Raw genomic sequence first — 26,289 nt, forward strand, 5'->3', positions numbered from 1 at the left:
ATTTTATTTATTTATTTGTCAGAGAGAGAGCACAAGCAGGGGGAGCGGCAGGCAGAGGGAGAAGCAGGTTCCCCGCTGAGCAGGGAGCCCGATGTGGGGCTTGATCCCAGGACCCTGGGATCACGACCTGAGCCGAAGGCAGACACTTAACCTACTGAGCCAACCAGGCATCCCTCTATTTTCCTTTTTAACTTGATTTAGATCAGCCAAATAGTCACTTAATTTTTTCTTTGTCTTCAAACAAATGATATATATTCTGGTAAGAGGACTTGCCACCTTTGACTAAGGGTCAACAGTTAAAGAGACTCCAAAAAACAATATTTGATCCTAGATTCCAGTAATATTTTGAAGTCATTCATGTCCACAGACATGATAACTTAAATTAGTGCCAGTTAACCTTAAAGAATATCTGGGTAAATGTATTATTCTTTACACATAAATAACAGCTATTTGATTTATGCTCTGGTGTTATGAAAAAATTCATTTTAAAAGCTAATAACTTGGATATTACATACATCTGTAAGAGCAAAGATTTAAAATAAAATAAATTACTTATTTTGACATTCCTCTTAATTACATTAAGTCTGCGTGATCCATTGTTATATATGTCATTTTACAAATGCGTCAGAAAAATAAAGTGAAAATAAACACTGTGGTATTATGTGCTATTTGGATACCTTATTGACAAGGACTATAACTTTTCCAGGTTCAGATGCTTTTTTCTTCTTGTCCAAGTGATCCTTGGCAATGTAAACAGCCACTCTGGTTTTCCCACTCCCTGTAGGGAGGCATATAATGATATTTTTCCCCTCCAAGGCTGGTTGGGCGACTTCCATTTGGTAAGGCCTGAGATGCAGTTCTGGCTCAGAAGATGCTCTTTCTGCCACATTCTCTTCATCTGAAGGAAATTAAAAGGTAGAAAAATAAGGGAACGGGCAATAAAATAACTAAGGCTAACAAGTCTAAAACCCAGCATAGGCTTCTTGTGATTTAAATTCCTTTTCATGTGTCCAAACCAATCCATTTTTCTATTTTCTGTACCATATGGGTGTCAGCTCTCTGTTGGCATCTCCAGGGTCGACCCAGGCACCCCATTCTGGAAGTAGCCTGGGGGCAGAGGTGCAGAGGGAGTGAATTAACAGGATGAAGAACAGGAGGGGAGGCAACATGGGAGAGTCTTTTCACAGAGTGGGCAAAGCCAGGGGAAATTGCAAGAAAGGCTGCTGTATAGGATTGGCAGGAATGATTCTTTTTTTTTTTTTTTTAAAGATTTTATTTATTTATTTGAGAGAGAGAATGAGATAGAGAGAGAGAGCATGAGAGGGGGAGAATCAGAGGGAGAAGCAGACCCCCGCCGAGCAGGGAGCCCGATGCGGGACTCGATCCCAGGACTCCAGGATCATGACCCGAGCTGAAGGCAGTCGCTTAACCAACTGAGCCACCCAGGCGCCCCTGGCAGGAATGATTCTTAGTGCATCAGGCTTTCCAGTTCTTTGTTGAGCCCTTCTGCCCTACTTGTTTCTCTATAGTCTTGCCACCTACGAATCAAGAGGAACTGGGAAAGAATGAGTCATCGTTCTGTATCACCACTCCCCTTTACTTTTTATTGCGAAGAAGATATTATAGCTAATGGTACTTTCCCTCATTTGAAAAACTTTATCTGACAACCAAATACCCAAAAGCCTGGCTATCTATCTATCTATCTATCTATCTATCTATCTATCTACCTATCTCAAATATCTAAAATGGCAAAACAAAACAAAACAAAATCCTATTTTTGCCATGTGAGATAGGTAGATTAAACAGAAGCCATATTTAGGGAGAAGGGGAAAAACTTCTCCCATGTAAGCCTTTAACTGATATGTTTTCATTAAAAGATGAAAAACGATTCTGTTGATTTAAACTGACTTGTGACTAATTTTGGCATTTAGTTTTAAATTGCGATCTTTATCACTTCCTTATATGTATTCTCCACGTATTCATATTTTCCTGAAACTCAAAGTGTGATATATTAAAAATATTTCCAATTAACATAGATTTCTAAAGTTAAAATTCTCATAAAGTACTAACATGTATTAATTTTTTGAACATTAGAATAAAATTGTTATAACATACCTTGGTTTAAACATACTTTGTTTAAAAGTGATCATATTTATCTGTATTGGCCAGGGGAAAAAGATCTAAAAATGTATAATCTATCATGTGGAATGCAGTAAAATAAATATTATATCAATTTAAAAGCCCATCTTTTGCTTTATGTAATCATAAGAAAAAATGAAATGATAGCACTTAGTACTTCATTACACATGAAGTGTCCCTTCTCTTATCAATGATTGCAATAAAACTAAACTAACAAAATCCCATTAACTTCACAAAAGCTGCTGATGGGTCCATTTCAGCAACTGGATGATTCTATTTAAATGGGTTTTAGCTTGTTGTGACCGCTATCTGCACAGGTAGGAAAATTCACACCAAACATCACTTAGTAAGAGTCATCTACTAACCTGGCAGGAAATTTGCCTTCTGTATGGATGAGTAAACAAAGAAGCAATACATTTAAGTTATCTTTGGATCATCTGCTGATTCATTTAATATGATTTTCAGGAAAAACCCATTTCAGATCACCAGCATTTAAAGAAATACATTTACAAGTTTGCTCTCCATGCTTGCTTTGAACTCTACAGCAATCATAATCATTCATCGTCTACTATATTTATGTAAGGTTCAAATTTATTTAAGAATATCTTTACTTCTCTAAGTGGCTTTTATAGATTATCAAAATCCTAATATTCCACCTATATTCCCAGCATTGATTACCTAACTTTTCCCAAAGAGCAAGAATATTTGCAAAGGAAGATGTACTTTAAATTGTGTTTAATACCAAGATCCAGGAATTTACTTTTGCTAAATTGATATTTAGTTTAGGAAATTCCTTAAAAAAGATTAGCAAATTCCCTTTAATTTCACTCTCGGTATATTTTTGCATGGATTAAAAAAAAATAATAAAATTCTGCTTCCCTCGCAATAGTTGCAGGTACCCCTTTAAATAATCAGTTTCCTTTTTTGTTTTTCATGCTTACTACTATATCCTTGGGTAACACAAAATAAAAAGGGAAACTTAGAGCAATTTTCTGTCTCTTCCCCAAGTAATCAAAGACGAAGTCAAATGAGTAAAACATCGATACCACTTACGCATCTTAGATATTTATTATACTAATACATGTAAGATGAGTTAAGATGTTAAAAGGGCATTCATGTTCAAAATTTGATTCTGGAGCCAAACTCATGCTGTTTCTCTGCTACTTAACTCATCATGTACCACTAGTTCATTCTGCATCAAATATTTACGGGGTACCTATTACATGCCATGCAGTCCCAGGAATATAGTCCTTGTGTCCAAGGACTTCAGAGTCTAAAGTACTATAATGCTGCCACTGAAAATGTCTGGCTATTAGATAGATAGCTCAATTCGCATCTGTACTTTTGAGTCAAGTCCGGGAAACTTGATAGGTAGCCCCAAGTTTAAAAGGGAAGCACAGAGTGAACATAGAAAAAAAAAATGAGAGTTGGATTCATTGTGAGAACAGCATCCAAAGAAGAGCTGGGTGAGTGCTAAATATTCAGCCTGATTCTTGCCTTATCACATCCTCTGACATAGGGATGGAAGAATTTATCCACATAAGCAATGAGAAGAGAATTTTCTCTTCTCTGTCACCAGAAGGAGAGAACTGAGCTGGTGTCAATGAGCTAGGAGCCAATTTCCTTTATAAAAGAAATGTTTGGGTTTTTGTTTGTTTGTTTTTTTGTTTCTCTTTGGCTTGCTTTGAAAAAGCAAAATCAATTAAATGCAATAATGAATGTGGTATTTAAAATATGCACAAGCTTTGAATAACATTGTGCCCTTCCTCTACAACAAATATTGATTGAAGACCTGGAAATTATACTATGCCATATAAGTGGTCAAAAAATAAAATCAAATAGGACTTAAATAATAACATTTTATTGGAACTACACCATGTGGCACATTTCATTCTCACATTGATTTTGACAGCTGAGTTATTCTTGGAGAGAAAAGGTCTGTCACTGCATGTGTTTGAAATCGACAAAGTATTCCTTTACCTATAGTATGTAACTACGGAAAAATACGCCATTCCAGCTGGACAAATATTAATAGGTACTACCTCGAAATAGTAAGGAAACACTTTCTACATATAAGGCCAATGTGTATTGCCAAAAATATTGCCACTTTGTGAGGTGCAGCATATCTCTCTAAAAATGAGAAACAGAAAAACAAAAAAGCCTTCCATAGCATAATGAGAATATTTAAACTTTAAGAGCATCATTAATATGTTTTACTATGATGTAACACTGCCACAGAGGAACATAATGTTATGGTAGTGGGTCACATCCATGATCCTTATGTCCCACTATGTAATTGTTGAAGGTGGACAAAGGACATATGGGATAGAGTTCCTTTGATGTCAACTTCAAAAGTTAAAATATTATCCCAAACATTGTAATGCTTTTCAGAAATTCAACATATGTTTACCAGTTTGCAATTTATCTAATCCTTTTTTTTTTGCATTGATTTCTACTTCAGTCTATATCATGCACCTGAGGGAAAAGAATTTCATAATTTTATAAATGCAGAATTTTACTACCCACTATGCAAAGTAATTCTTTGTTTCTAAGCACTGACCCCATCTAGAACATCAATGGGTGTCCTCTGAAAATGTGTTTGTCTTCAAATGTATTTGCCTTTGAAAATGTATTTGCTTTTTAAAAGTAGGTTGTGTTCAGATTTATCACGTCTTTCATGCCACATTGAGGACTGAAAATCAGCAAATAGTTACATTTGCTAACAGCGCTAAATAGACAAAATGCCCAGCACATAGAGGATACCCATTTAATATTTATTGAATGAATGAATATTGTTGAAAAGCCCTTACTTAGACAAACAAAAATTAGGATGAAGTCCAGAAGCTTAAAACAACCATAAAGACTTTAAATATTAGCTAGAGCATATTTTGAGTTCTAACATCAATAAAATTTAATAGAAATGTTAATTATTAAATGTAACAACTGTATAACAAGTATGGAAAAATCAAATACAACCCACAGAAATAAGCACAGGGCAATAACTTAATAAACACTGAGTGCAGTAAACAGAAAATGAATTAACCCTTTAAAATCCTGGAAAGCTTTTAAGGCAGATGACCACTTTTATGTAAACGATTCTGTCCCTTAAGGACTCCCCTAGCTAAATTTCTGTAATTCGTCTGACAATGCAGGGGAATCTGAAGTACACAATATTCTCCAAGTGTTTTCTACAACTCAATCAGAGAACAAATGAATAATAAAGTAATTTGTGTTTCTTAATTTGCCAGTTTCCTACTGATTCTTAGCTGGCCACATTGCAAAGCATTTTTTGTTTGTTTATAATTTGTTAATTCTAATTATGAAATAGTTCAAATGCACAGACAAATACGGAAAGGTGTATAAAAGATACCCAAGGATCTATCACCTCTTCTTAGAAAATGTTAACATTTTAGTTCAGTAGTAATCATTGGAATTGCACATTCAAACAACAGGAAGAAGCAATAGGAAATCGACCAGACTGACAGAATTTAGGCACTCTGATAACAGGAAGTATTGCTGGAGTGTGGGACTGGGAAGAGGCACTCTCATTTATTGTTGGTGTGATATCCAACTAATAGAGTAATTTGGGAAACACTTAATAAAGTCCTCATTTAATGACAAAAATATTTTTTGGAAACTCTACTTCTATGCAAGAGCTATTTAGACAAATTCAAACTCTTTTAACTACATGTGTAATTTTTTAGTTTTTCATTTTAAAAGGACTCCTGTTAATTGGGTGATGGGCATTAAGGAGGGCATGTGATGTAATGAGCACTGGGTGTTCTATGCAACTGATGAATCACTAAACTCTACCTCTGAAACTAATAATACGTTCTATGTTAATTAATTGAATTTAAATAAAATAAAATTTAAAAAATAAAAAATAAAAGGACTCTTGTTACCTGCAGTTAATCTAGAGTCACAATCTTCTTATTGACAGTATTAATTTTTTTCATTTAAAACGTATTTTGATTAAAAAAAAAAAAGTAGGGTACGGGAACACACGTACCAAACCGCATTCATGACTTAAATGCAGTCCACTTAACTGAAACAGAGGGCATAAAGAAAACGGACGACCCGACTCTATGGAATGTGGCATGTGCACATTCTTATCTACACCAAAAAAGATAAGGACTGGACCAAAAATGAGAGAGCTTGAGTCTAAGACTTTTATAAGTTGTACTTTTAAAGAAAGTGAATGGCAAAGTTCCAAAACGACTTCAACTGTAGAAAAGAATTGCTTTAATTGCATAAATCCATCAGGGAGGGTACGAACAGCCCCCATGCTTTCCACTATATGGCGTCTTATTTCACAGTTTTTAAGGTTTACACAACAGTTAGGCAGTACCTGAATCACTTCCCATGGTGCCTGAATCACTGCCCATGTTGCTGTTATGTCCAAGACTTTCATCTAAGCAGCTGACACTTCCTTCTGCCAAACTTGTGTCTGATTCTGCAAAGGAAAACATTTTAAAATATTTTTAAAATATTTCTGAGAATAAACGTATTTTAACTGCACACCTCTACAGCACACAGTACATACAGTTCAGTGCAAGTGGAAAAGGCGCACCCAGACGATTATGAAGAAAAGGTAAGAGTTTCTGGCAAGCAACATTTAAAAACCCCACTATGGATGAGCAGCTGCTGGGTAGTGAATTAAACGCATATACCTACTTTAATGCACGTCCGATATGAGAGTAAATACAAACTTGTAAACATTTATCACTTTTGTTGTCCCCCCACATGGAAATTTTGCCCAAGAAAAGAAAATCTAGGCTTTGAAACACAAAGTATTATATAGTAACCACTGAGTTATTTTAACATAATCTGATAGGGAATTAATAAAGTATAAAAAATTAATAAAGTACATGGTTCTGTTAATCGGTTATGAAAATAACAGTTCAGTGATAAACATAACTTTAAAAATCTCAAAAAGAATTTGCTCAAAGAGAATCTCATTAAAGCCTAGCATTGCAGTTGTAGTGGAAGCTTATGTGAGGTTGGAAATAAATGTTTTCCTTTGCTACAATTAAACTAAGCTTCCATCAAAAAGTTACAGTTAGGATGAACGGCAAGAGAATTCTCTTAATTTGTTAATCCCGATGTCTGGTTTTCAGTACTCAGTATCAGTTCCTTTTGAAAAATCTCTCTTTTTTTTTTTCTCCTCTAGGGAAGACTTCCCTCTTTACAGTATATTGCCAAGGACTTATGCAATCTTATCCACAAGGATCAGAACTATTGCTAAACTGGTAAAAGTAAATAAAAGATGGCAACAAACATCGGCTCTGGAATCAGGACTTAAGAAATTTGCTGTTGAGGTTGCTCTGAGCCTGGCTCGCCATTAGTTAAAGTGGGGCTGTTACAATTCGCCTCCTAGAATTTGATAACCATTAAGTAATCTTAGGTACAATCAGGTCTTAGCACTGTAGCTCAATTGCTGATGACTGGAAAATGAAATAAAAATCAAGGAGTTGGCGTATCATTAGGGCACGAGTTCCATTAAATAATGTTCTTCTTACAATTAATAACATTTCATAATATTTATACTTGTTACATAATTATCACTTCATGCTACAGCTCCTAAATGCACTAAATAAATTGCATTAAAGTAGCCTTTAGCTACTTAAAACTAGTCTGAGTGTCACACATTCAGGGCTAGAAATAGAAATGGTTGAAAAACGCACAAAGTATATTTTCAATAAAACTTCTCTGGAGAGAGACAGTGTACAACTCCTCAAAACTACAAGTATCTTCTTTTTCCTTAACCAGTTATTTATTTATTTTTTTTAGTTGGTGCACTGAGGTATAATTTATCCTTTTATGTATCTTTATAATCACTATTTTTAGGTTGTTCTTTTAGGTAGGTTTAGTTTGATGAGTCTGACAAATGTACACAGTTTGGCAACCACCATCACAAGCATGATTTTTCTATCACCTCAGAAGTCCCCTCAGGCTCCTTTGCTGTCATTTCTCTCCTGCTGCCCCCTAGTAGTCCCTGATTTAGTTTCTGTCCCTACAGTTTGGCCTTCTCCAGAACATCTCATAAATGGATTCACACAGTATGTAACCTCTGTTTGACTTCTTCAACTTAGCATAACACATTTGAGATGCATCCACGTTGTTTCTATCAGTAATTTGTTCCTTTTTATTGCTGACTAGTACTCCCCGAGCATCGGAGACATCTGTGACATCTCCCTTCCGACTTGAATAAACCTAGTCAGCGGGAAATATAATGGCATTACAGCCAGCGCCAATCAAATATGTAAGACATCTTTCTTAAAAGTTAAAAGAAAGCTGATAAGAGATTTGTAGAAAAATTCTCAATGGACATACATACTGTTTAAGTATATTAGCACAACATAAATATACTAATGTGAAAATACTGTGCCTACCAGTTGTCGTAGATTAGCTCTCAAACTCAGATTTGAGGAATCCCTTATGATCACAAGGGAAAACCTGTATATCTCACTGAGAGATTTTAAATATGGCACTTTGCAATTCCCAGAGGTATGCCTTGTTAGAAGCTTAGAGGCGAGTGTGGGATAGAACTGTCAAGCAGAAGAGTGTTTTGGGCAGATGTACTGATGAAAAGAGAATATGATTTATAAGGAAAAGGCAAGGTGTAAAATGAGATGGGGAAAATGTCATTGCAAGGATAATTCTAGATCTAGAAATATAGACTAAGATTTCTGAAGCAAAAAAGTAAATTTTGACATGCTTTTCATATGTTGTTTTAAATATGGTATGAGAACTGAAGGTAATACCAAAAATACTAAAAAATACTAACAAGTATTATCTAAAATCTAACCCTGTATCTTTACATTTCCCACTAAGTGTAATACAAATGGAAATTACACTTGATTTTCATTTCATTTTCTATTCGCTAGCAGTTAAACAACAATCTTAAAAGTACTTTGTATATATGTAAAGTCAAGGTTTTCCCCAAGCTTTGCTTTAACATATGTAAGTTTGGGTGAGTTGTTTAGTGCAATGTGCATGATTAATTTATAATTTATAAATATTAAAGAAAGTTGCTACCAAAAATTGGGTATTATTAAGTGTATTACATGGATTATTTTGATCTTACAAACAAATTTGCAATGTGTCAGGAAAACACTGAGCTCGGTGCCTTCACAGATGTAAATTACACTTTAAACCTCAACATCCTATGTGGTAGATATCCTTAGTTTTACAGATGACACAGTGAGGCCCAGAGATGTTAAATGATCTATCCTGATCACACAGCTAGAATGGAGCCGAGCGAGAAGTCCCCATTTTCTGAATCCAAGCCTGGTATTCCAGTGTTTTCTTGATGATTTGTGCGAAGCTTTATAAACAAGCAAACAATCCTATAGCCAAGTGTTAAGTGAAGTGAAAGTTGGTTATTGTTGTTGTTTTAAAGCATATGGACATTTTCATTGTAATGTCAAATTTTCTATCAATCTTGAAACAGTTTATCTTCCCAAGGCGGGGGGAAGTAGAGAGATTGTCTTATTTTGCTAACATTTCTGATTTCATCAATAGACTTTCATTTACTTTGTATTTAAATATCCACACAAATTTTGAAATTTACTTTTCTGCACGCAAATAAAAGGAGGAACACTCCCATCCTTGTTAAACAAAATTAATTGGAATAATTTTGCTAGAGATAATTATAAAAATGAAAGTGAATATATAGAGGTCTATTTCTTTGTCATTTTGAGGATATATAAAATCTCCACTTTCTCAACACAAAAATAATTTTGTTTCCTAGGCAGCGAATTCTTATGCATTTGATATAATTTTTTTTATTTCATAGAAAGAGAAATACTAAAGGAAATAACTTTAATAATAAAAGAAAATATATTGAATCTCCCATAACATTAAGAATGTCTTCCCTAGAGATTTTCTTCCTGCATTCACTTAAAGAAGTCATGTTTTAAAAATCACACAAACACACACACACATAAAGTCAGATCAAGTGATTATGTGATGCCAAAATTAAACCAGGCTATTGAGTTTATAAGCCAAGAATTCCTGCCACTGATTTATACAGGATTATTTTGTTTTATTCTTTGCACTTTTCACAGTATGTCAATCTGGACTTATGTCCTGATGAAGAAAGTCATGTCTATGATGTTAAAATAGATCAGATAAAATAGAGTAGTCACTTGGAGGCAGGGTGTTACCATGAAAAGAACACTGTGCTAGGAGTCAAGCAGATCGGCCTCCAGATCTGAGCTCAGCCACTGCTAACAAGTGACTTAACCTTTTTTTTCTTAAATTTTTTTTTAATATAGGTAGCAGTTTCTACTTTCTCATTTATCTTGAGAATGATTCCGTTAGATAAAGGAAATGAATCATGAAGAGAAACAAATCTTAAATTCTCATGAAGTTGCTACTTAAATGGTCTTTGAATATTGGAGTTATATTATATAATAAGTTTAGTTAACTTTTATATAGGTGTCATTTCCTCTAGGGAAAATATCAAAGCTGGCTACAAAACAGATTAGAAAATGCTGGTAATTTCTAACTGTTAAAAAAAAAAGCAGTTATTTATATCAAACTCTTTTGGAATGAAAGAAAACGATACTCATCCAATTAAAAGATAGGATTTTCTGTAATAATTTTGTAAACAGCACAAAAAAAGAACAGCTCTGTGTACAATGATAGTAAGTGTCTAAGACCAGTCCATAAGCCACGGAAAAAAATGCCTCATTTTGCAATCACAACTTGGAATATTTTACTAATAAGGCAGAAATATTAACTGGAATCTGAGAAATTTCACATTTAACATCTTCTAGACTTTAAATACTTTAGAATATTTTTAAACCATTTAGAAACCAAAAATATTGAAGTTAAAAAAATTCAAATGAAAAAAACCTCTTGGTTGAAGGCCTTTTTAGATCTATTTCAATGTAAAGTATGCCCTCTGCTGGAAAATGCTATTATAACAATTAGTTGGTAAGTACATCGTTTACTCAACCTAAGAGCTAGGCTTCCTTAGGTAAAATACAAATTGGTTCTTACTTCTATCCCTGCCAGGTAATGTCCCCCCTATTTTCAACCTAGATGTATTTCCCACTCCACAGAATATTTCTCCTTTTTCACCCCTTGCCTCGGGCTGTCATACATTCTCTTTGCTGAAAAGTGGTTTTGCTTTAAAACAGGAAGCAGTTCAAGGGGCCAGGGCTTCTACGCACATTGAGAAAAAAGAAGGGCACCTGCAGATCTCATTCACATGAGAGGTAGTGCTTACAAGGTCTGCAAATAGTCTAATTTCACTTGTCACCGTACTTTCATGTTTATTCTAGTTCTGACCTTGTGATGCATTTTAGCTTCACCTATTTAGCTATTACCCCTTGCCTGGCTTCGTAATCCCCGCAGCCTGGAATGCGGAAGACTACAGTAAAGATCCGAACACAGGTACACTTATGGGCACTCCCACAAAGATCGCACGGGCTTCCTAAGTGTGCTTGCTTTCGTACCAGTAATAATACCCTTTCTCTCTCTCTCTCTCTCTTTCTTTCTTTTTTTCCTTCTTTCTTTTTTAGGGTCCTTTTTTGATAGCTCTTATTGATACTTAAAAATGAACAACAGTTGGGTATTGTCCATATGGAAAAAGCAGGCTTTTTGTGATGAGTACATTTGGGACTAAGACGCATCTTTATCACCCTCTTTCCTTTCCCTTCCTCCTCTAATGTCTCATTGAGATATACTAGCCAAGCTCTTCAAGACCACCAATAAAGTTATTTTGGACTCTTCTCCCACTGTGGGTTCCTTTGAATCTTTCTGTGCTTTTCTGTGGGCTCCTATAATTGGATCAGACACATTGCTAAGACCTCTTGTCTTTTTTTTTTTTCTAAAATGCAAAGTATCCTAACACTCAAACACTCCTTTTCTTTTGAAATAACTTATCCTTAATCTTTTTTGAGAGGAAATAGATGACTTTTATTTTCAGCTCTATGTATATGGATTTGTGCGTGTGCGCGCACACACACACACACGCTCACATTTTTGGTCTGTCAGATTCTGCTCTCCGTGCCAGGGAACATGTGTTCCCGCAGAATGGAGAGAAGCCACCTCCACCCACCTTGCATATTCTCTCCTGGATCCAAGCTTCTAGGAAATGAGTTCCCCAAAGAGAAAAAACTCTCCTAGAGCCACAGGCCCACATGGCTATCCATGGAGCTCCTTGCTCCTGTTTATAGAATTTATCCTGCTGAAATGTTTCAGTCAGAATTAAATTTGAATTGTGTGTAAGTAATAGTGTTGGCTTGAATTGTATCATGTATGCCCTTCAGCCTTTGGACTTGGATCTCCATCTATAAAGATAGTTATTAGAATACAGGGTTGTGGGGATAATAACCATACTCACTAGAGTGACCTAGTCCGTAACAGAGACCAAAAGTCTCAGAGTAAATCAGCTACGAGTAAAAAGCCAGATGACCACCTGGGAAGTGAGTCTTGGCACTAGCAAGGTTTAGGGAAGGCAAGATAGAAGACCAACTGGAAACTTCTTTGGCTGGTAAGCACCCCTCAGGAAGAGCTATTCAAGTTAGGCAGGCTTAAGCAAGCCTGAGGAGAGTATGGGAAGAGACACATTTAAAGGTGTCCTGGTAAATACTCAATGGTTGACTTTTTGAGGTAAAAACAAAACAAAACAAAAAACATGATTTCAAAGTGTCTGCTAATTTCCATGGTGTAAATATTCCTGCCAGGGCTGATTTCAAGCTACCAGCGTGACGTCACAGAGTGGAGCTGGGAAGAAATGGGTGCGTCTGGCTCTGGCAAGCTAGTGGCAGCCAGCTCCAGCTCCCCCGGGTACACAGTCCTCCGATGAAGGACTCTCCTACGAACATCATCTGAAATGATCTGGTGCACACTGTGCTAGTAGTTCATCATTGTTCAGAGTATTTTGTTTCCTTAGGGAAATCATTTGTAAAAACCATACAGAAGCCCATGAACTCTGATCGATCTGAGAAGTCTTCTCTCCTACCACTGTCCCCGCATAAATGCTCCTCTCTAATCAAACTGCTCCCTGATACAAAAGTACAGTATCATTTTGCAGTGTTTACTACAGCTGGATTTTGATGTGTTTATTACAGTTTGATTCATCTTGTATAGACTTTATTTTTCAGAGCAGTTTCAGGTTCATAGCAAAATTGAGTAGAAGTACAGAGACTTTCCTTAAAAGTCCTGCTCCCACACATGCAGAGCCCCCCTCATGGACACCCCCCACTCTAAACATATTTTGAATCTTCCTACAACTACACCCTTGCTCATAGTGTCCATGCAGTCTGAAATGCTGCTTACCACCTCTGTGCACAGATCCAACACAGGACCGGATGAACGGATGTCTCCGATTCCTCCTTAGGGAGGCTGTCTCTAGGTCTTCCTTCCTCCCAAGTCTTCCCTCCTTATCCTGTAACATGGTCTCCTTCACTCTGGATAGATAACTGTTTTTCTCTGGGGGCCTGGAACTTGTTTTCCGGAACTGGGTTATAAACTCCTTGAGGGTGAGGGCAATACCCCAGTACTTGGTTCTCTCAATAATAAGACCTGACTAACTCACTCTCTGGCTTCTAGTCCTCATTCACATGCCAAAATAGAGAAGGTAAGGCCTAAGCATCAAATTAAAATTAAAATTGTCGTCTTTGTTAAAATGGTGCTAAAAAAAAACAAACCAAAACAAAACAAAACAAAAAACGCTTGAGGTTTGTAGCCCTAAAAGGATGTCATGAAAATAAATCCAGCACGTCTTAGCTGCACACCGGGGAGATTCTTTCTGTCAAAATACCTATGTCCTCCATCCTGAGAGATGAACAATAACCCTCATAGAACTATTAAGCAATTGGAAGTCATATAACTAACCTACATAGTTCCAGGGAGGTTTCAAATAAAATACAAACCTATATTAACTATTAGCCAGCACTGACATCAGCAGGGACAGCAGCTTATCTCTCTCTCTCGCCGGTTCTCTCTTTTTCTCTTTTTCAACTCAAATTAATATCTGCCTTTTGGATTGCCTCAGTAGTATTTTTGATTCCCAGTAATTAATGTAACTAAATGTAGCAAAATATAGAAGTGAAGGATGGGGGCGCCAGGGTGGCTCAGTTGGTTAAGCGACTGCCTTCGGCTCAGGTCATGATCCTGGAGTCCCGGGATCGAGTCCCGCATCGGGCTCCCTGCTCAGTGGGGGGTCTGCTTCTCCCTCTGACCCTCTTCCCTCTCGTGCTCTCTGTCTCCCATTCTCTCTCTCAGATAAATAAATAAAATCTTAAAAAAATAAAAAAAAAGAAGTGAAGGATGGTTACCTGAAGTCAAACCAATCCTGTAATAGTGTGGGTAATTCTGACACCATCTTATATGCTGCTATATCAATTATCTTTTCCACTAAGGTCTCAAGTGCTATATGGTAATTTTTTTTTCTAGAGATTCTAAAAATCTCTAAATTTCTAGAGGCTGGTGCTATAAAACATTATTCTGGTCCTCATGTGCAAGGATAAATTTTGTGGCATTTTTACAGAAATTAGTATAGACCAAATCTAAGATTGGACTTTGGTCTATAAAAAGGCAAAACAAAACAACAACAAAAAAAGTGCTATAACAGATTGGGCCAGGGAGAAGGAGGCTGTTTTATAAAGGTCAATTTTTAAACCCCTCCTACAGAACATGATCTATGCAAAATATATCCACAATATATTCCAAAGCATAATGTCACCGGATAAACCTAAGGAGTGGAACATATGGGGGAATATGAAAAAGAAGGTATTAAAGTCTGAAAACAAGCAGGTTGGTAAGCTCATTAGCTGGGGTGGAATTTTAAAATCTTCACGTGAACGAATATATAAATCAAAATATACACATGCATTCACAGTCATGCGCACTGTATATTCACATATGGCACACTCTACAGTTACATTATAATCTTCCACCCTGGAACCGTGAATTCCATTCTCTTTATAATGTAAAAGCGCCCTCTGCTGGCCAATCTCGGGTACTTGCACTTTCTCGTTTGATAACAGGAAGATCCAACATAGAACGATAAAAGAAGTCTGAGAGATTTTATGGGAAACTCTTCATCAAAGTAAGTTCACTGCAAATAAAAGTTTTATTTTGTTTTGAATCTCTTTTGCTTTGCTTTCATTTTATTCTAAGGCATTAATTCCTAAAATAGTGTAATGTAAAAGTCGGTGTAAAATAACTACTTACTTGCTTTTGAGAAAGCAATAATAGCAGATTATTAAATTAAAAATGATTGTACAATCAATTCTACTGTAAGCACACAGAATTAAAATGATCCAGATAACCTCGTATTTCCTAAAGTTATTTTCAACAGAAGAAAATGAATGTGGCTTTTTTGTCCCTCTGATGTTTTCTAGGGAGGTGTCGTCTAGAGAAACAGCACAGATTTCCAATATTTTCTTGTTATAAGAGATGACCAGTGACTTTAGAAAGCAGAACTATAACATCTAGCATTAAAATTCTACTAACTGTCTGAGAACTATTCAAACATCCTTTAGAAATTATTGTGTTAATTTAGAAGAAGGCAAGTCTTAAAAATTGGTGTATCTTCATTATTAACCACTTTTTAATGGGAAGTAGTTGGAAGGAGGAAGGAAGAACAAATATCAGTCCCCAGGGTGGAGGCATGACAAAAGCACTCTCCAGAGCTGCCTCCTAGGGAATCCTGATATATCACCCCAAAAGTGAAGGAGAAATGGGTTTAAAATTGGTTTCAGGGCAGGCGACTGTTACTAGTGGTAGCGTATTTACCCATCAGGTGTGTTAAGGAGTCAAAGGGGCTAAAAAACAATATATAAGGAATCTTTGCATTGAAACTATAAATAATTACCCCTTGTATGCACCAAGACTATTATGCGCTGAAAAAAAATTTTAGAAACCTGTTCAGAAATAAAAATTAGAGGAGTCAATTTAAAATTAGAAATAATTCGAGTTACATTTTTTTCCTTCTGCATATGAAAATTCATATTTATAGAATGTGTGCAGCTTAAGCAATAAGTTTCTTTCAACGTAGCATTGACTATATTTGAGATATATATGAAATCTTAACCCTATATATTAGAATTCAAAATAAGGATTATACATTATCAATACCAATAAGATACGCAAACAAAATTATGCAAATGCATAGTACAGACTATGGGATATTTTCCCCTTTATTTTGACTGTTAATTCTATGAAAGGATGCCTGTAGGGGCAAAATCCTTCTACGGTAACTTTTGCAGCAAAAACTTCAATCAAAAGGACACCAGTAACTTTCTTGGGCTAATGGTACTTTACAAGTTATTTATATCTGTAATTCTTAGTTCCGGAGAGCAATAAGGAAAGAGACAAACACTTGGAATGACCCATAGATCTATCAGCAGTGGTGTCTAAGACCTAAAGCAAAGGAACTACATTTTCATAAATAAGTTACCTTTTGTTATTGCTCTGAAAAGGGCCAGAATGGATTGGTCTGTCTGGCTCTCAAGTCCACAGGGAAGTCCAGACATCACGAGGATCCTACAGACGAGAAGGTCATTCAAGTCTGTGAATTGGGTGGGGTCCTTATCACTGTACAGTGTACTATACTTCCACATGTTCTCAGACTGGTATATATATTTTAATAGGCTGTCCTTGCATTTACTGTATGAATGTTAATAGCACTTACTGTGACTATGCAGTGACCACTGGTTGACTGACATGCCCATCAGTTGAAAGCTCCACGGGAGCAAGAAGCCACCTCCGTTACATTCCCCCACTGTCTTGGCAGTACTGAACACTGAACAGTACATGTCTGGCATGTAGTAGTTAAATAAATATTTGCTAAATGAAAGAATCCAAAGGAACAGGGGGCAAATGGGAGAGAGGGAGAGAGGGAACACAAGGGGAAAAAATCCCTTTCTGTCCTCTAAGGCCATTATTGAGATCTAGATTTTTTTTTTTTTCACAACATGCAACTTTAAGTTTTACATTAAGTCATAGAAAAACAGAACATTTTTAAAGTTTTGCCTTTAATTTTGTTCACTTTAAGACTCAGAATCCTCCATAGAGACATAAGCTACAGGCTGATGAGATGCATTGCTGGCAACCTTTGATGAAAAACCCTCATTCAAGATACAGGATCATCTTCCAGCCTCAGTCCTGTCTTCAATTCTTTCTAGTGTGGATTTAGAAAATAGCTGGTAACCCACAGAGATGTCAGGTGTCCTACCAAGGAAGTTTATTAAAATGTGACAAATCCACATTCAGATAGTGATTTTGGCATTCCGATAAGATCATGATTTCTGAAAGAAAGCGCAGCTGCTCAAATGAAAAAAAAAAATCCCCTGGAATTCAGGTATTTGCTATTCTGTATATTAAACCTCACTACTTAAAGTGTGGTCCAGGACCAGCAATACAGCATCACCTGGGAGCGCGTGAGAAAGGCAGAATCTCGGGCTCCACACAGGACCTACTGAATCAGAATGCATTTCATTAAGACCCACTCCTCCCGATGGTTCACATACACAGTAAAGCAGCAGAAGCACTGCATAAAAAACAAACAAACAAACAAACAAATGAGTGAGGCACAAGCCTGAATAGCTGGCGAACTATAAAACATATTGGGACTATTTATGACAAAGGAATGCTATCCTGTATATTTAGGTACTTCACATAAATCAGCAAGAAGAATATAAACACCTTAATAGAAAAATAGATAGGGAATTAGTAACAACAACAAAGAGAATAAACTTACAAAAAGGTTTTCCACCAGAAATCAAAAAAATAAAATTCAAATAGCAAAATACCAAACTGGCAAGGCTTGAAAATAATGATATTTTGTAGAAATACCTGTTCTTGTGGAAGAGACTTCAGGGCAATAGGCACTCTCTTATACTACTAAAGGACACCTAAATTGGTACAAGTTCCTGGAGTTAAATTTGACATTAAGTGTCAAATGTCTTAAGATTGTAAACATCATTGGATCCAGAAGTTCCAATTATGTAGTATGTTTTTGAGAATTAAACTAAAACATAGATACGAAGAGAGCTATTCACAACGTAGAAATTTTTAAACATCCTAAATATTTAACAATTGATTTATTAATTATAAAGCACCCAATGGATGGAACTATTATTAAGTCATTAAAAACCATGCTATAGAAGACTACCTAACAAACACAGGAGAAATGCCATCGTGTATAAACATCCACTTATGTTAAAAGAGCAGAAGGATAGATACCCAAATGTTAAGAGTAATATATCTACATTGTGGGATGATGAGTGACTTTTTCTTTGTATGTTTTCACATTTTCCAAATTTCCTGCAATGCAGCTACACTACTTTTCTGAGTAGAAAATAGTAAACTTTGGAAGCGCCTGGCGGGCTCAGTCAGTGGAGCATGTGACTCTTGATCTCAGGGTTGTGAGTTTGAGCCCCATATTGGAGGTAGAGATTACTTTAAAAAGAGAGAGAGAGAGAAGAAAGTAGTAAACTTTGCAGTGGTGTGATGGAGTCAGCTTATATCAGCTCACAAAAGCCAATCGTTAGATTTTCAGGGATTTGTGAGCAGGTTAAGCACATCCATTTAAAAAATTAAATAATATCGATTTACAGTTAAATAAATTATATGAAAGCATAGGTAATGAATACTTAAACTCATCACTTCCTGATCGTGTTTCTGGATTTCGCTATTATCTATGTCCTTGAGGCTGTTAATGCCCATTGTATCTGCATAGTGGAAATGCTAACACGATGGTGACTTAGTGCTTCTCCCTTTCCAACTCAGGGACGTTAGGTTGGAGGTCTGACATCAGCTTCAGTGGGAGCATTTGCATCGTGAAGGTTGGCAAATGCTACAGCTCAGGACTTCCTTTCTTTCCTCCGGAGAATTACTTCTTCAACATTTACCAGCACAGCACAGATTTTTAAAAATTGTTTCTTTTAAATGACTATTTCTTGTGAAAATAGAATGTGGCCCTTTGGTGGGGAGAGGGGAAGAGAGGATTTTCCTATCCAGTAAATTAGGGAGGGGAATGTGATTAAATTAGTTTGATCCTTCCAGGAATGTTTCATATCAAAAAAGGTGGTCATGGTGGTGAATAGTTCACTCACCACTTAGTTACTGCAAATCAAGCCAACCCCAGTTTAGCACCTGTCATCTTCTTTGCTACAGCCTTGCGTTTGGTCTCTACAACCCAGCTGAACCTCCCTGAGACATCCCAGTCTATAAAATAAAGAAAAGATAACGAATGGCCTTTTTAATCCTCGGAGCTTGGGATGAATCAAACTAATTCATATATTTGAAGGTACTTTGAAAACTATGAAATATAGGGTATGCTTATAATACTTATCACATCACGAAGACCATGGGTATCTTCTTATAAAGCAAAATTAGAACCAAATGTGTTCCTATTCATAACATACTAATATTGCATTAGTTTTGAAAAACATTTTTAGCCACAAAGAATTCTTTTAATTTAAATGTTTCTAGAAATATGAATTTTAATAAGAATGCTCACAAAATCCCAAGGCCCAAATTTTCTCCCTGTGTTTCACAGATCCCGATGTCATCAACTGATTTTTCGGGAAGTGGCAATTAGCAAAATATGGAATCTATGCGCAGGTTCCAAATACCTGAAACAACAGAAGAATCCACCAAAGACGATTCCAGCGAATCACTCTCCTCGCCCCAGCCCTCTCTCTCTGGACTTGGCTGACCTGTGGCTAAAAGAACTGCCTCTTGAATGTCGGGGCCACCTTCTTGGGATAAGTTCTCAGTCTCTGTGAATAAAGCATTAGAAGGTAAGTAGTAGTGCAGTGCAAGCTTGTGTAGAGTCTGCATCACTGCAATTGCTATTCTGCAAATGAAACAGGAGTTCCTAATGGACATTTACCGGAATATATTGAAGTACTTTGAAATCCTAAACAGAATGTAAATCGTTAATGCAAGTTTTTACACAATATAAGTAGATATCATTGCTATTTTGAAAACCAAGTGGAGGTTCCCAGTAGAAATCTGCCTGAATATACTTTTGTACTTTGACATTTTGAAATGCTAGGAGCATAGTTTTTGTTATGATACGGTATTTCTATTTTTAATATGGACACAGTGAGTAATTCTTTTGTAATGATTACATTTTATCTAAAAAGACATTATCTAAGTATCATGGTAATCACAAAAACAGTCTGATGATTTCCCATCTGACCATTACTGGTAGGAAGTAAGACACTTATTTAGTGACACAAAGTTATATTTAAGGCTGAATTATGAAAATGCAAATTTGGTGGTGGTTTTTCTTTAGCTTGCGCTCTTGCCATTTTGTTCCCTCGCTGTGCGTTCTACATGAGATGTACATATGCTTTAATGTCAGCCTAAATTCATGTATTTTGAATATCTGGAGATTTTTTAGGAATTCAATAAAATATTCTGCATCCTTCCCTTCCCCTTCCCTCCATTTCTCCCATCAGCCTTTCTTCCTTCAACCAACAAGTATTGAATGTTTTCTTACGGGACTATGTGGGTTACAAAGAAAAATAAGAGTTTCTGTCCTCCTGAAGCTATCATCTATCAGAGAAGACTGATTCCCTAAATAAAGTTTCTTAAAGTATCATTGTGTATGAACCCATCTGAAAGAATAAAGGGAAAGTATGTCCTGCGTATGGAGAATTTCCCAAAGAAAATTGTTGTGACTTTGGACTCTGTTGTTGGACAAAATGACTTGACAATGTTTGCAGGTACACATTAAGTATGTTTGGGGTTTGTAATCAGAATCGTCCATTTATTTTGTGCTTACCATACAAGTGCTATGGAAATGTTGAATCATTTAATCCTCCAAAGAGCCCTAGGTAATAGGTAATATTATTTTCCCCAGTTTACAGAGGAGTAAACTGTGGCACAGAGAGGGCAAGTGCCTGCTCAAAGCTATACAACCAGGGAAGTAAAAGAGCCAGGATTCAATAAGCATCAGTATCCAGAGCCTAGGCTCCTCTACCAGTCAGCTCAGGCCACAATAACAAAATATCATAGATGGAATAACTCAAGCAAGAGAATTTGATTTTCTCATAGTGCTGGAGATTGGAAGTTCCCGATCAATGTGCCAGCAGGATTGGTGTCTGGTAAGAGCTCCCTTCTAGGGTACAGAAGGCCACCTTCTCATTGTGCCCTCACATGGTGAAGAGAGAGACAGAGATCTCTTCCTCTTCTTATAAAGCCACAGTCCTATCAGATTAGGGCTCACCCTTCCGACCTCATTTCACCTTAATTATCTCCTTGGAGGCCCTATCCCCCAGAAACAATCACAGTAGATATTAGGGCTTCAACATATGAATTTTAGGGAAACACAACTTAGTCCATAGTAACTCCTAATCACAAGAATAATCACAGCTAACTTTATTCTGGTCATTAAGACCCACCAGAAAAATTCTTAGATCCCCATAAAAAGAGGTATAGTTCAGCAAACAAAATTTAAATCCCAATCCCTCTGATTAGATTTTCTGAGGAAATGAAAAAATAAGCCCTGCTTTTTGGAATGAGTGGGTCAGGAGCAACCTGCCTGCAGGTAGGGGTGGTGGGGAGTCCACAGATGTTGCCCCAGCCAAGGATTGGAGATTTTCTTCCACTCCTCAAAGGAAGCTCAGAGACCCCTTTCCACTCTGCTCCCTGCCGTCAGAGAAGCCCTCGTATCTGGGTCAATGCCCATCATCACTCCCTTTGGTAGAATGAGGGAGAAGCCCCAAACATGAGAGGACCCTGCTACGGGACAAGAGAGGGGTTTGGACAATTGGTGCCCCTGTTTTTCTTTCCACAAGGCCTTTCCCCCTTTTATAAAGTGCCTGGCCTTGGCCAGCCAGGATATGTGTGTGGGCTGGGGAAATTGTGGATAAACTAGTCCCTAAGCCATTCAAAAACAGACACATAAAGACCTAATAAATTTATGGCATACAGTAAAGAAAGTGAAGAGGAAAGCATGAAAGTACTAGATGTATGTGATGAGTGTGTTACAATGTAGGTATTACCTGGGATGTACTACACTACCTACATTGCTCTTGTTCAAAGAATTATAATTTTTAGAATTACATTAAACTTCTAGAGGCGACTGCATGGCTCAGTCGGCTAAGTGTCCGACTCTTGACCTTGGCTCAGGTCTTGATCTCAAGGTGCTGAGTCGGAGCCCTGCACTGGACTCCTTGCTGGGCATGGTGCCTACTAAAACAAACAAACAAACAAACAAACAAAACTTCTAACATAGCATCTGGGGAAGAAGAATTTAAAAATATTTTAGAAAGAGGGGTGCCTGGGTGGCTCAGTGGGTTGAGCAACTCTTGGTTTCCACTCAGGTCATGATCATGATCTCCAGGTCCTGGGATCCAGCTGCATAGGGCTCTGTGCTCAGCACAGAGTCCGCTTTCCCTCTTCTTCCCCATGCTCCTCACCCCCACTTGCTCTCTCTTTCTCTCTCAATTAAGTGAATAAAAATCTTTAAAATATATATATATATTTTTTTCTTCTAATATATATATATATATATATTAGAAGAAAACATGGCCAGACATGTTGTATATGTCAGGAGAATCTAGAAGACACTTTGGAGCAGATCTTCTAGACTCCATCCTAAACAAGTGTGCCACCGTACACAACTGTAAAATGGATAGGTACCCTCGAATTTGAGGGACGGATATGACAAGGTCTTGTGACCTAAAAGGTCACCTTTCTAATATTTCTCATTACACTGAAACCAAAACTTCTCAGGGAACAACAACAACAAAAAAATCTAGACTGCAGCCATTTTCTCTTCGAAATTTAAGCCCTTGAATGTTTGTCATGGATGGAAAAGGTTCCATGAGGTCCTGAAAGGGAACTCATCATGGGTGTGTGTTGTGTGTGTGTGTGTGTGTGTCTGTCTCTGTATATGCATATATATACACAGATATGTGTGTGTGTGTGTATTTCTTACTGGGCGAAATTAACCTATTTCATAAATAACATAGAATAAAAAATAATGTGCTATTTATTTTAATAACTTAGTAACTTTTTATTTTGCAAAAGCAACTGAGAAAAGTGTTTACTGGGTATCTTCTTCCATTAGAAAGTGGTATGTGGCAATAGGGACTTTGTGTGTCTCACTTAAGTCCATATCTGCAGCATTTGCAACAGTGTGTGCGGCACTCATCACACGTTGTTCATTGAATGAATGATGGGATGGCTGGATGAACAGAAGAAGTGGAGTAAGCTTGAAGTGATTGTAATGTTTTTAAATCATTTTATTACCAATTAACTTTCAATTTGTCTTACATATGAGATTTTTGAAAACATAAGATACACACCCTGAAAAGAAAAACAAGATGGCAGTTTATATTAGATTTACAAATAATATATGTGAAGACTCTAAAATGTTACTTTTATTATTATAATTGAAGGAACAAAAAAAAAACCTCACAGGTAGTAATATTGAGATATGTTGGTAATTATAGACCTTTTATCAAATGTTTAATAAATTCCTTAAAAATTGATATAGATGACCAGAAGACTAGCAGCACAGTTGTAATAACCACTAAAATATTTTCTTCCAATTTATTGGTTATCTAATCAATGTATAAATTATTTTGATAAAAATTTTAGATAATCATCTTGTCTTCAATATAAGATGAATAGTGGAAGGAATATTAGAATAGGGGTCAGCTGCCAATATAGCTGCCAATATTTGGCAGCTGCATAAATATATAAAGCTGTCAATAGCCCAGTTTTCTGAGTTTTATGATCTTTGGTAAGTTAATCTTTTCCCACGCAACAGTTTCTTCATTTGTAACAGGGAAAAAAATAGATGATTTCTCAAATCGCTTCCAATTTTGAAATTTTGATTCTCAATATCTTAGTGTTTGACATTGTGTCTACAGGCTTCGTTAAGCTTTCAATCACTAGGGAAAATGTACAAACTCTTTTTTAGTAGAATTAGATATACCTGCATTGCTTTCAAAGCAAGTGGTGCCTGTTAGCTCTTGGATAAGGGCGTGGTTTTCCGTTTGATGCAGAACAATCAGAAATGCAGAAAACCAGTTTTCTTTCTGCACGATCCTTTTCAGTAGCTCTCTTACACCTGATTCATTTCCATTGCTTTCTGCAGCAGAAATCTGTTTTAAGAGAAAAGCAGAATTAAAAAGATCACACAACTTCTGAACAATTTTAAACAGGAACTAGCCTTTTTAAAAAATGAGCAATTAAGCGTAGTAAGTATTAGTAAAGGCTTATATCTAACCACTAAAGAAAAGAACAACGTCACTTACAGTAATTCTGGATTGTAGCTGGGACAAATCTCTGGGCCAAACCCCCTTTTAAATATGAACCATTTTTTAAAGCCACTAAGATATTCAAAACTTACACTTAGGAAATAAAGGTTCTACCTTGGTCATTCTGAATAATGGGGACAAAAGAAAATGCCTTTTATTTCTAGTTCTGTTATGTCTATTTGCATCAATTTCGTTCCGTATATCTAGGGTTTGCTATTTCTTTTCAACCCATGGAGTCTATAAATAGGAAGCCAAATATTTCTTCCCTGACTCCTCTTTCTTGACTATCACTACTATTAAGTAATTACTATCAAAAGATTTATATTCTTGTTTACTTAGTATTTGCAATATGTATTAATGACTATAATATTTTCCTAAATTTGTGTTTATTTAATATTATGAGACTAATTTATTTATACATATATTCCTTAAAGTATGGGGCAGAATCATTTAGTCTTCCTTTGACTTCTCTTTTAGACTAAACTAACAAATCATTTTAAATGTAGATCATTTGTGTAATCATTATCACAGTGCATCTCCCAGTTCTTAATACGGCACCAAACATTTGGAGAAAAGACCAATACAAGCCACATTTAGACCAGAAAGAAATGAGACAGGGCATCATCAGCCTGCTGTGCCTTTGGGAAAGGCTTCATCCCTCTGGGCTTCAACTTCTGCATGTGCAAAATGAGGCAACTGAAAGGAAATTTCAGGGCTTTTCCACTCTACCTGCACATTAGGCACACCTGGGGAGCTTTAAAAACACTCATGTCTGGGATCTACCCCCAAAGATTCTGACTTATTTTGTCTGTGTTGGGAAGCCAGAATTTTTTTTAAGGATCTCATGATTCTAATCAGCAGCTTAGATGAGAAATACTGACTTACCTCCTCTCAAAGGCCCTTCTGAACATTCGTCCACCTCCTACATGTAGAATCTGGGTTGATTAGCTAGATTAATTGTTTCCTATTAAATTTGTGTATTTTCTAGTCCTATAAATATATCCTATAACTTTTTAGTGTCAGGTATTTGCTTGCATTTTTGAAACAGCGTCTGACACAAATTTAGTGTTAGTTGTTTTTATGGATGACTGAAGAAAGCATCTACCTTTATAAACACTTCACCAGTGGACACTACTTAGTACAGAAGTATGCAGCATGATTTCTACCCAGTGGGTATGTTTGTCTTACTAGATAATACTTAATAATGTTATTATAAAGGCTTTGCACCTGTTAACCCAGAAACCCTGAAGAAGGAACTAATATTAACCCACTTCGCAGACCAGAAATCCAAGGCACACAGAATTCCAGTTACCTCCCTGAAGCCAAAAAGCTAGTAAATGGCAGAGGTGGCATTTCATCCCAGGCAATTGACTTTGGAGGCCAAATACTGCCTTCCTGAGCTATAATTATAGCTACTAATTGTCTCCAATTTTAAGCATATTTTCTGACAAGAAGTGGATAAGATGACTACTGGACTTAATAAAATTTAGGTGATTTCAGTCCATCTCCCTCACAGCATTTTCTAAGCAGATTCTTGCTCATTTTCTACCTTTTGTCTAACTTCATTAATCTCCTAATGGAAACTTTTTTCTTCTCCGGTGTTTGTAGCATCTTTATTATTATCTGCTAACTTAAAACTTAGTTGCTAAAGACATTTAGTAAGACTGGTTTGAGCACCTTCTTTCAACTCAATCATTTCTATTTTTAATTACCTTACTCTTTAATCACCTTTAAATCCATCTGACAGAAGTAATCAGAAAGCATTTCTCTAAAAAGATAAGTGATACACTGTAATGAATATTCTGACTAAAAACCTAATTATATTATAGGCATTAAACTTTCATCCACTATTAATCAGTTAAGTTGATTTTAACTGTAAAATTACACTTGTCAAGCT

At 36.4% G+C, this 26,289-nt stretch overlaps 1 protein-coding gene across 1 annotated transcript in view; it reads right to left on the reverse strand.

Annotated features, from left to right (window-relative positions):
• The window catches only part of IFIH1 (interferon induced with helicase C domain 1), a 53,295-nt gene that overhangs the window by 21,526 nt on the left and 5,480 nt on the right, over window positions 1–26,289 (reverse strand). The window contains exons 2-5 of the mRNA XM_044913316.1: window positions 24,068–24,236; window positions 19,743–19,889; window positions 6,488–6,592; window positions 678–898 (exon numbers count right to left, since the gene is read on the reverse strand). Coding sequence (XP_044769251.1) covers window positions 678–898; window positions 6,488–6,592; window positions 19,743–19,889; window positions 24,068–24,236 — 642 coding nt within the window. The remainder of the gene's footprint in view (window positions 1–677; window positions 899–6,487; window positions 6,593–19,742; window positions 19,890–24,067; window positions 24,237–26,289) is intronic.

Source organism: Neomonachus schauinslandi, chromosome 3 (assembly GCF_002201575.2).
Source record: "Neomonachus schauinslandi chromosome 3, ASM220157v2, whole genome shotgun sequence".
Lineage (NCBI taxonomy): Eukaryota > Metazoa > Chordata > Mammalia > Carnivora > Phocidae > Neomonachus > Neomonachus schauinslandi.